At 44.3% G+C, this 12,420-nt stretch overlaps 1 protein-coding gene across 1 annotated transcript in view; it reads right to left on the bottom strand.

Annotated features, from left to right (window-relative positions):
- The window catches only part of PLCB1 (phospholipase C, beta 1 (phosphoinositide-specific)), a gene marked incomplete at its 3' end in the record, with an annotated part of 295,565 nt that extends 288,038 nt beyond the window's left edge, over window positions 1-7,527 (bottom strand). The window contains exons 1-2 of the mRNA XM_010144484.1: window positions 7,495-7,527; window positions 6,705-6,782 (exon numbers count right to left, since the gene is read on the bottom strand). Coding sequence (XP_010142786.1) covers window positions 6,705-6,782; window positions 7,495-7,527 — 111 coding nt within the window. The remainder of the gene's footprint in view (window positions 1-6,704; window positions 6,783-7,494) is intronic.
- Window positions 7,528-12,420: the final 4,893 nt, after the last annotated feature.

Genomic DNA, 12,420 nt, shown 5'->3' on the forward strand with positions numbered 1-12,420 from the left:
CACCGGTGTGGTAAATGGATCTATGTCATTCCGACTCCTGTGTTTTCCAGCTAAGGCAAATCCATCCCTATGACAAACTGTGTGCTAGAGGTCCATGTCTCCAATGTCCACTATCAAACAGAATTAACAGTAAGAGATGCTGACTGCTGGCCAGAGATACTAAAATAATGGGGACAAGGAGTAAATTTTTCATTGTGCATACTAAAATAATCCCTTATCACAGAATCAATTTGGTTGAAAGAGACCTTTAAGATCATCAGGACCAACCATTAACCCAGCACTGCCAGGGTCCCTAAACCATGTGACTCAGCATCACAACTACACAGCTTTGAAACCCCTCCAGGGCTGGGGGCTCCACCACTTACTTCCCTGGGCAGCCCGTTCCAGTGCTTTGCCATCCTCTCTGCAAAGATTTTTCTCCTAATATCCAGCCTAAACCTGCCCTGGTGCAACTTGAAGCCATTTCCTCTCATTCTGTCACTTGTCACTTGGGAGAACAGACCGACCTCCACACTTCTCTACAACCTCCTTTCAGGGAGTTGCAGAGAGCAAGAAGGTCTCCCCTGAGCCTCCTTTTCTCCAGGCTAAACAACCCCAGTTCCCTCAGCCGCTCCTCGTTGCACTCATGCTCTAAACCCTTCACCAGCTTTGTTAGTCTTCTCTGGACACGCTCCAGCACCTCAATGTCCTTCTTGGAGTGAGGGGCCCAAATCTGGACACAGGACTCAAGGTGTGGCCTCACCAGTGCCCAGTACAGGGGGACGGTCAATTCCCTGCTCCTGCTGGCCACACTATTGTTGATACAAGCCAGGACGCCGTTGGCCTTCTTGGCCACCTGGGCACACTGCTGGCTCATCTTCAGCTGCTGTTGACCAACACCCCCAGGGCCTTTTCCCTGAGCAGTTTCCAGCTACTCCTCCCCAAGCCTGTAGGACTACAGGGGGTTGTTGTGACCCAAGTGCAGGACCTGGCACTTGGCCTTGTTGAACCTCATGCTATTGGCCTTGGCCCGTCAATCCAGCCCGTCCAGATCCCTCTGTAGAGCCTCCTGACCTTCAAGCAGATCAACACTCCCACCTAACTTGGTGTCATCTGCAAATGTACTGAGGGTGCGCGCAATCCCTCGTCCAGATCATTGATAAAGATGTTAAAGAGAACATATACAGAGACATGCACCATCTTTTCTCATTCCATGAATGATATTTACAACCTCAATTTTCAAAAGGTCTAGTCATTTCGCACTTTTTTTCCCCTCTTCTACATGCCAAAAAGAGAAGTGTGAATACACGTTTAAAGACGCACTTCTTGGATGTTTTCAGCAGCAAGATGCATTGCTGAGTAACCTTGCTCTTCAAGAAATTAAGCCAAATAGTTGGTGTTTGGAGCAGGTATTTTTAAACCCAGTACTATTAAATACTACATTCTTCATGTTAAATTATTAGGGATATTTTAAATACCGATTTATTAACTTCAGCCTTCATTGTGTGCTTGTTGAATGTACTGTAAAACCTATACAGATGTAATGAAATAGTTTTTGACCCATAGGGCAGTACAAATACTGACCCAATTGTTTTAAAGCCCTAATTCAAAATAGACACAAAAGAAGTCTCTTAAATAACACCCCCAAAATCCCCAGCAGCTGTAAAAATGCCACATCATCCTTCATTTGGATGAAGGCAATGGGATTGCCCAGAATTTACAAACATGCTGAAGCCAAGGCTAATCCTACAGGATCCTGCCTACAGCACTCAGGCTCCACTTCATACATTCACTCTGCGTTGGGTATTCAGGCCCAAAGAATCTCATGATCACCTCAGGACAGAAAAGGGAAAAGGACCTTCCAGGTCAGAAAAATCCTCTCCTCTTTTATCACGAACCACTTCATGCAGTCACATGAAATGAGAAGGCTCCAGCTCAAGATATGGTTTAGTGCTACAGGCTCTTGTAGCAAGCTCATAGCCTGTGGCCGAGCTACACCATATTAGTACCAGTTCTGCCAGCAATGTTCACACATAAAATCAAGCCCATCCCTGCAACAGGAGAAACTACCCCCGCTCCTTCCCTTGAAAAACTGCAAAACTGTCATTAACTACGAAGCTGTACAGATTGAGTTTCTCTGCCTTCAGACATCCGCAGCCTGTGAGTCTGAGCTGGGGGAAATAGCTGTCTGTAGGTACTTCTGTACCACGGTGGCCTCATCACCCACCTTCTCTCAAATGGTCTGAGGCAGGAATTGTACAAGCTGGCCCCTGCAGCAGGGACTGCTTGCTAAACCATTCGGTTGGACTGTGCCACTGCTCTAATCACAACTGGCAGCGGAGGGAAGCTTCAGCCACACATCCCCTTCCGTGGAGAGTATCAGCTCAGCACCTGCAGTAGTTTCTCACACAAACTTCCTCTGAACAAGCAGGATTGTCACCCATTTGCAGCAGCATTTCTGCAGAAGGCTTTAGAAATCGCGGGTGAGACCGTCGAGACCAGACACTTGGGTTTAGTTCCACAACACAGACTGTTTGCTGATCTGTTTTAACAGAACTGTGACTGAGACTGGGTCTGCATCCTCTGGGTTTGCAGCACGCTGCCCTGGCTGGGTAGTCCCTAGCTTTAAATTAAAGAAGAATAAATCAGTACATGCTAGTGAGATGAAGAGGATACCGTATCGTACCACCCTCAGACTTCTAAAATCCTAAATGGCTCCACAAGAAAAGCAATTAGTTGCTTTCCTCCTTTTAGCCCTTTTCCCAGGCAGCTTCAGAACTGCGCTGAGCCAACGTCTCAGCGTCTTCTTCCAAAATCCATCTGTGTAACAACTTCCAGCTAAAGGACGTGAGCATAATAATGCAGCACATATGTCTTCACTCCTTTTTATTCTAGTAGACTTTCTTTCACCTGATCAGGTTCAGATTTATCTTTCTTCAATGCTTATGACCAGAATAAAAGTAGCAAGGAATTGAGATGTGTTTTAGTCAGGACATAAAAATATGACACGCAATGAATGTTGTCCGGTTTTGCTATAGTTAAGAAACGTTCCAGAAACAGTAAGAGATGTCACAGATGCTAGCTTGTCACGTAAATTAATTTTGCTTTTTTAAACTCCATGTTGAGACTCATTCAAGTAATAACATGAAATCAGCCAGCACTGTATGTATGGATGAAGCAAATTTTCCAGAACCTTCAGCAACAAAAGAATTTCATACTGCAAAATACCATTAAACTCAGAAAGCTGCCCTGCCATCTGTTTAAAACAAAGGGTATTCAACGTCCTCATTGCTATCAGAAAATTGCAAAATGCTACATATGACTTTATTCTGGAGGATTAACTTTAGTGACGAGAGCAAAATGTACTTAAATATGCAAATACACAGTAACTGTGTCGAACTGCAGGATACAACATCATTATTACCACCTAATTGTAAGATCAGAGCTTAAATGAACTTGCTCAACAGACCAAAAAGCGGTTGTGCTGGACCTGGGTACCTGGCAGGACACATCAGAGCTAGCCCAGACATAATTAAATGGTCAAATCACACACAGTCACGAAGAAATGAGCAAGGCACATGGGTCCTTGTCTGGAGCAATTAGCTGACTGTTTGCCTTGCCTGTAAGTTGCCAGATGGCCACCCTGCTGCAAGGCAGGCTTTTGGGGGCTCCTTCCCTCCTCAGCTCCCTCCTTGCCTTCTTTCCATGTTCTGAACCCTTCAGAAGTAAGTGATGCAAAGATGGCTTTGCTACGCCTGGCTGCCACCAAGACCCCACACCACTGGAACGGCCATCCTTACAGTCTTCCACGTGTGCCATAACGTAAGTGGCGTGGATCTTCGGGGGGCTGAAACTACAGACCTAGAATGATTTTCTTAGGAGCATATGGCTCCTGCAAGCCAACTATGAAACTTGCTACAAACTACTTATCAGAAAGCTACAGGAGACAGCAAGCTAAGGGCCACACTGGTCACACGCATAAGACTTGCTAAGAATGCCTTGGCAGCCTCTTTGACCATCATCTGCTGGACCCCAGCATCCCCACTGACTGGGCTGCAAACCCTGCAGGGATTGCTGATTCACACACAACTCCCAAGATAGGGTCAGTGATGGAGGGCTGCACTGAACGTGCATCTTCACCAGGAACTTTGAAGTCTGACTGCACAAAAAACAACCTAAAAGACTGCTCAAATACACTGCTAGACAGCAGGTACTATTATTTCCCTTTCTCTGCAGCAGAGAAGAAACAGGAGGGGAAGGGAACAAGCAAACAATGCAAGAAGCAGCTCAACCAGCCAACAAGTTAGAGAAGACTGCAGAGCTACAACCCCCAGTTCCCTAAGCTAAAAAAAATTAGCACATGGGACTGGTCTAGATAGTTTCCTCCCCAGTGATTCATGTAATTTTTTTATAACTTTACTGATAAGGTCCTGACAACCAAAGAAGCCAGATTCCTCATTGAAAAGCCACCCCGTTACCCAGGCAGAAGGTTACTGCTTTGCACAGTGTCTGGCAAACAGGACAGTCAAATGGCTAGGAAGACGACTGCTCCTTGTGCCTCACCTCCACACCTGCTGGCGGGCAGCTCCCAGGCTTCTCTCGGTTCATCGCTTTGTTTAGCAAGGCCTATCCTTCCATACGCAGAAAGTTAACAGTCCCTGGTTACAACAATTGCTTAAAAATAATAACTAGAGTAAAAAAGAGAAAGCGTTCACATAGAGGTTGTATTGTCCTGACGTTATTCTTCATGTAGTTCCACTGTCATAACAGGATCACTTTGCACAAAGAGAAGGAAATTAAAAGAATTTCCTATATAACCTCCTTTTTTTAATATAGTTGTAGTTTCACAATAAACATGAAGCCAACCATTCCCTGCAAAAGCAGAAAGCGGCATTTCCTTGCTGGTCCTTGCACTAGCAGCACCCTAGTAGAAATAGATCTACCTTCTTTAAATAGACACTGCTAGGATGGGGTTTAGAAACAAGCCTCACCTAGCTGTCATGAATTATTAACCAGAAAAAAATCCCTCTTCTTGCCCTTTACAGAGGCTTGATTTGCAAGTTTAAAAATCAAACTGACACTTTCGTCTCTTGTACAAATGCCCAACCTTTTAAAAAAGGCTCTGAGCATTATAAATACATTTTTTCATGAATATGAGAACAACAATTCTATAAATAGCTATTCCTCACAGAACAGCTTCAAGACATTGTTTTTACAGACAACAGTAGGAAACTGAAGGAGGTCTTAGTGCCAAACCCATTAAAGGCAAAATAAACTCTCCAATCAACTCTGGGTTTCCATTTATTATCACAAAGTTCGCTGTTATTTTTTGGATTATACAATTAGTTTATGCACGGGAAGGAACAAAGCAGAGCCTGCCCTGTGCTCTGGCAAAGCTGCTGGGTTGCAGTAAATCAGTCCTAGCCTTTAACTTCTGAGGGCATCCACTTTGTCGCTTTGGGCAGTAATTTAACCACTCTAGACTGCCAAGAGATGAACCCACCACTACCCTCCACAACCCTGCAGAAGCACAAGCAAAGAGAAAATTTTGATTCTAACTCCATGATACGATTTCCAAATACACTGACTCAAAACCATGCTCCATCTCCCTTGAAAAGCAAACAGGGAGATGAATATGGATTAATGGAATACCAAATTGCCTGGTCAGACTGCACATTTAATGGTCCTTCCTTCCTCAAGCAATTTTTGCACTGGTATCTAAACAAAGTCAACAGGAACTCCCAAAAAACAGCAACGCAACTGGTAAACCATGTTTCCATAGCCAAAACAAGTATGTACTTAGTTATTCTGGCATATGCTCCAGCGCCAGCTCATGCACAACCAAGTTCTACCACTGTTTTCAACATGGAACTGGTACAAGCGCTTCATACACTTCATACTTGACAATTTATCTGTAAGAAAAGGAGGAACTCATCCAGTTCCTAGTTCTGACCCACTATTTTGCTAAAACAAGTGCAACAATAATTTCCTATTGTACATCCGATATGGTATATGAAACAACCTGCACCCAGTTGCTCAGGGTACTGATTGTCTTTCACCCCGGTGCCGCTCCACCACCTCCAACAGCTGGAAACACTACAGTGCTGACTTCAAGGGGTGACACGGATGTGAAACTGGAGTAACGCAGCCATGAATCAGGCCATGAGCTTTCCCAACAGCTCCCCAGCCATAACAGTGATCTAACCATACCGGAATGTTTTTAAAAGAAAGTAAGAGCCCAGCGAGGATTAGTAAGAACTTAGTGACGTGGCCCACCAGGCACGGCCAGGGAGCGCGCGGCAGTTCAGGAGCAACTATTCAAAGGGAGCTCTGGCCTCTGGGAATTCTGGGTCTGCTGTGCACCACAGCCAAAATCCTCAGTGTACAGAAGGCACGACAGAGAAACCACAAGCCAGCAAATATGAACCACAACAGCATTCCAAAGAGATCCTAGCCTGTAAACCAGGACAATTACACACCTCACCAGCCATCAGATCATTAACATGGCTGGAAATTATCAAGCCTTCCATCCATCGCTCCACGTTTTCTGCACCAGGGGAGAGGCACCGGCCTGTTGTATTTGCTCTCCAGAAGAGCAGAGGAGCATATGGTGATGTAATGCTTGTCTGCTGTGCCAGGACTGGCACACAAAGTCTCCTGATTCCTGCCCGTCACACCACAGAAAACAGAAAGAACCATTCTGGAGCAGGAAACTTTCTTCTTACCTTATTTTGATCTGTCCAGTAAAAGAAAAATCCCTGTGGATCTGTTCTGAGAATAATAGGAGTCACAACGGTGGAGTCCTGGAAGAAAAAAAGGACAAACAAAAATCCATGTCAACACAGAGAACACAGAATTATGCACGAGCTACTTTGCAACCTGTATCAGCGAACAGCAAGACCTAGAAATTACCCTGAAGGTATCACCAGCAAGATGTCACCAAAAAGAATTTAATATCACCTGCCTAATCTCCATTTTTCTGACATAATGTATTTCTGTTACCAAGAATACGGCACTAAATAACTCCAGCCTTATCAACACATGGAGTTACTCCAGAAAAGCTGGAAGTAGTTGAAGTTAAACAAACATAACACACTGTCAAACTAGAGCCCATACAGAAAAAGCATTATAGTTATCAGAAGTCCACCGCCCAGCTTGATCCAAACTAACCTTCAGACAAGACCTAAATGCCTGTAAGCTTTAACATACAAAGACTGAATTTGTCTAGAAAACCTGGAATAACATCCACTCTATTAAGACTTTCCAGTAGTATTTTTCTATTTTTTCTACAAACTAAAGATTGTAGTAATGGGAGCATATATATTCCATCCCATGTCCAAATCAGTTGAAAACCTGTCTATTGTGGTAGCGCCCACAGCTCAGGTCAGTTAAAAACCAGCACATCTCTAAGTAAGGCAGTCTGTTACCCACACACTCCTGTCTCCTGACTGGGGAAACAGGGGCTGTATCTGAAGCGTTTTCCCCAGGTGAGTGTTCATGACATCTCTCACCCACCTGGACTCCCTGATGCCTAACAATAACCGACATCAGGGCAGCGTGGTCCTCACAGGATTTCTCCTCTCTCCCTCCTCTACTATTTTTCATTACATCTGTAAAAATGCTGTTGTCTTGAGACCTCTAAAAGAGATTTAAAAGTTATGGGGGGAGCACAGAAAGGAGGAGGAAGATAGGCACACAGAAAAATTGCCTAAGCCTTATCTCCCCAGGAACCTAGGCTAAACCCACAATTCCTCCTCAAACAAGGATCTGTATTTCTGTTGAAGTGTTACAGATGTTTTACAGCAATATGTGGGAGGTCAGTCTATATTCCTTGAAGGAAAAAAAACAGGCTCTCATAGGGGCAAATTTAAATCAAAAATGCCCCCGCACTTAAATGTTTAAGTGCAAATAAAGTTAATGGCAGTGATGTTATCCTAAACAACTAAAAAGTAACTTCTACAAGGGCCACTTCCAAGGCAAGACGGTAACAGCTGCCTGTATTACGCCACCAGCGCAGTCCTTTGTGATGGAGAATCGAACTCCCAGCAACGCGCTTTTGTGAAACAGGGAAGCTGAATTATTCCCAGTTTACAGCTAGAAAAACCAAGACCCAAAGACACTCAGTAACCGGCCCAGCACCAGACAGAAGCTTGCGGGGGAACGTGTAGAAGAATAAAAATGGAGGCAAGCACGAAGCATATTTTCATCTCAGCCCAAGAGATGTACAATTAGAAGAGCAGGTTCTACACAAAGGAGCAATACAAGATCGAACCCTTAAACGAGCGTACAAGTTCTCTTTGTAACTGGAAGATCTGGGCTGTGGATTAACTGTGCCACAGGTAACACTGACACCCACACGGGTGCCTCGGGAGCTCTCAGAGGCTGGGAACAAGTGTGGCTGTGCCAGTGCCAGGCAGTGCTGTGGCAATGTCCCAGCTGGGACCAGAGCTTGATCACAAAGCACCACTGGCCCTTCTTTTCCTCATCACAGAAAACCAGTGTTGTATGTCCTTCCCCTTGTACCATCTATTTTTTCCCTGTTTGTCCATTGTTTGTAGCATCCTGTACTCCTGAGAGTTTGTTACTGTTTGAGTGCAACAGGTAAACTGTTTAAAATACGCAAGGCCCTGAAGAGATGTTGACTGTCCGTGTACAGCCACAAGCTCCCACAGAAGTGTTCTTAGTCCTCTGCCATTCAAACCGAGAAAAAAAAAATCTGCTCTGGAGATATTACTCTCCTTTTATAGCTTATTTCATTATGTCTCATGCAGCCTGTGTGTAAATGTGTAAAATAAGGAAAGAAAGAGACCAAGTGTCCTTTGGCTGAGATACACAGAACTTCAGGGGATAAGAGAAGGAAGTGATGAGCAACAGACAGGCAAGAAGTGATTATGTCTAGGATTAATCAAATTTTGCTGGTTAATAATGTCAAAGCAGTTGCTTCAACCCAAAAGCTGTTTGGATTTGCCTGTGCTAATGACACACAGCTATCAAAGTCATACTTTTGTGGATACGGGTTGTAAAATGTATAATCAGACTGCGAAAAGTGAAGGATGAGGGGAAAGACCCTTCAGTATCTATCAGGTGACATAAAGGAAACCTCATCATGACAGCGATAATGATGAGTCTTAATTTAAGATCCTCTGTGCTCCAGGAAGCTGTTTGGTTGTTAGGGGTTTTTAATCAGAAAAGGCAGTTGTGCATTATGCCTCTTTTCTGAGTTAACTATATTACTCTGACATGAAGCATAAGCACAATTAATGTGCTGATGAACACAAGAACCCCACGCTGTACACAAACAGAGATCTGAGAATACCTTTATATGTGTATCTGTGGCACACGCATCTTAGAAACTCTTCCACACAGTTACCAGCAGCAGTAAAAATCACGTGCACAATCTTTTACATATTCTGTAAGTTAACTATGACTCCTTTAACTCCCTGCCACCAAAAGCCACACTCCTTAGTTCTGGGTGTAGAGGGATGGAAATAAACTTCTCTAGCGAGCTCTCTGCAAGTCCTTCTCCCCACTCCAGATGAACTTGGAGTCCTTTGTCACATGCTGTTATACGGCTCTGCAGTCAGGGCTTGCAAAGGCAGGCAACAATCCACATGATACAGGAAAAACCCTTCATACAGGAAACATCCAAAAACAGCAGTTCAAGGTTCTGAAATAGCAACTTGTTTCAAGTGATAATTGTCTGGTACATTTATTTACAAAAATGATTGTACTATAAGAGAAGACCTGTCATTTATCACCCAGGAGACACAGCTGCAGTCATTCAGGGGAGTATCCTGAAGCCTGTTAGTTCCATTTCCTCATCCGAAGAGCTGACCTATCTCAACTCCCCTGAAGAGATTTCCCAATCGTACACAGCTCTGGAGAAGAGGGTAACAGACACAACAAACAGGATAAAGGGAAAAAAAACCAAAACACCCAACCAAACAAAACTTGAAGGACAAACAAATAGGGAGCAGATGTTCACTTATCCCTAACCCACTCAGATCCAGAACATGAAAATAAAACAGAGCGGGGGAAATAAATGTCAGCATTGTGCATCTCTAAAGCTGAAGAGTTGGGAAATTACACATTTTTAAATGTCTAGTAGGGACACTGCTCTTATGATCCTCTACATGGCAACAAAGCAAGCAGCCCTTTGGGCAGGAGCCCCAGACTCTTGAGACACTTCCAAGTGTATAAGAAAAGAGGCAGGAGAAGGTGACCGAGGCAAAATTCAGTTGTGACCAGAAAGGGGAGAGAAGGAAGAGAAAGGCAGAGCATCCCAGTCAACGATGCAAATGGTTGTGGGTTATCAGGCTTTCTAAATGCCACCGGTGGGTGCTTGTGCCAAGCAGTGCCTTGGATTCCAGCTGATTGCTATTGCAGATCTGGCATAGCAAGACTTAGAGTGGCCCTACTCTGGCAGCCCCAGCGTGCTGCATATCACACCAGTCTACGCTTCAGTGAACAATTTTTCTAAAGGACATTTAATTTCACCTTTAAAAGTCCCCCACCTTTTTATTTATTGACTTAGGGCCAATTCTCTACTTTCCTCCAGTTTCACCGCCTCAAAGGAGTAATGTGGTTGTTCTGTACTTATTCCATTAAGTTGCTCCTAATCGACCGTACGACCTCAGATCCTGCATTAGCAGTATACTTTATTTTATAATTTTAAACAAAAGAGGCTTCACATTTATGCCCACAAAGTGCTACAGAGAAGCTTGGGGTCCTTACCAACCAGGCACAGCGGAACACGGATGAACGGACAACTCCATCTTTAAGCTGATAACCATTTCAAAGTCTGATACTAAGCGCACGTCCCCTAGACTACATCTAACGACTGCAAGAAAAAAGTGCCACCTTCATTTTAATACTAGCGACCACAAAGACTATCATAGAAAGTCAAAGAGTGGAGAGGGTGGAAAGTTTGGGTTAGGTCATTTCTAACTGTATGTCCATGCTTTGCTCCTTACAGCACTCCACGACCAGGTGTGCATCCAGCCGCGAGAGACAGAGCCTTCTACCGTACTCCTCAACTCTCACCGGTAAGACCTGAAGAGACACGAGGCGAGAAAGAACAGGTACATAAGGATGCACCGCTTTGCCACCTACATCCTGGGCTCTGGCCCTTGCTCCCAGAATTCTCTGTACTTTATTCAGCATCTATTAAGGCAAGGGTGTAACACTATTGCTGCTGAGTTTTGTGCCAAGCACAAGTCAGGGTTAAAATGATCAGAGAACGTCACAGGCTGGGACCAGTGTGCCTGCAAAGCAAGTGTCAGGCCAATCCTGCTGCAGATGAAGAGTTCCTAATGGATCTTAAAAGTACCTAAAGGGAAATGAAAATCTCACGTACCTTGTCAACCAGCAAGGCCACGAGTCCGATGAGTATGTGTCTGAATAAATCATAGAGAGATAATGATGACATTTCTTAGGAACAGTTGTGGTCAAAATTCACATGAACAGATTTTCAACAGAAAAGCAGGCCACCCTTTATCACCGGTTCTTGCAACAGCCAGGGCTCACAGCACTACCTTATTAAGCCAGACGGTTGTCTCCTGCTTTTGCCTCATATTTAGAGACATTGAACATCCCCAAATATAACCTGAAAACTTTTACACACATCATTATTTCATTTGCTTGAAACTTCTCCTGGACAATTTCTGCCAAACTGCTTCCAAACACCAAGCTAAGAACTAGACTGTTTCTGGCAGAGGCGACATACTCTGCAACTTTTCTTCCACTGTAGTGAAAGGGTTTGGTTGAGCAAGAGGGCTATGGGAAAGGTGTGAGGAGAGTCCCTGCAAAGAGCTTTCTTGCCACCCCACAAGCCAGGGGGATTACAGGCTTGGGGGAGTGGAGAAGCAGCAAAGAGAAGGGATAGCGAAACCACAGCATACACACAGTCAGCAGATATATTAGCTGCTAAATTCCGTAACGCACTGGGTGCTCTCAGACTGGAGCTAAGCAGGATTACCCAAACAATTAGCACTACGAATTTCTTTAGGCTGACAGCTAACTATGAGCAAGAGGGAGGGAGGGAGAGAGAGAGTACCTGTCCCCCAGTTTTGCAAAGAACCCCTGAAGTAATCTGGAAAGATAAAGATGTTCTCTTTTACTGAGGGCAGAAGCAGCAAATCTCTCCTGTAAAGGCACAAATGCAAGAAGGAAACGCTGGAGAAGGTGAAATGAGCACTAAAGGTTGGAAAGGGAATAAAAAAAAAGAAAAATCAAAGTGGGAGTTGAGTTTAAGACCTGTACTTGTTCCATAGGAACATGAAGGAAAATATTCTTCACTATTAAAATGGTTAAGCCCTGGAGAAACTTTGGTGGTGGCACCACTGGACAGAAGCCATTCTGCTAATTAAAGACTAACCTCCCACAAGTTTAGCAGGATGCATTTCTCAGAAGCAGACCACCCTGCCTTCTTTCTCAGATGTC

This window comes from Buceros rhinoceros, unplaced genomic scaffold (genome assembly GCF_000710305.1).
Source record: "Buceros rhinoceros silvestris isolate BGI_N320 unplaced genomic scaffold, ASM71030v1 scaffold1301, whole genome shotgun sequence".
Lineage (NCBI taxonomy): Eukaryota > Metazoa > Chordata > Aves > Bucerotiformes > Bucerotidae > Buceros > Buceros rhinoceros.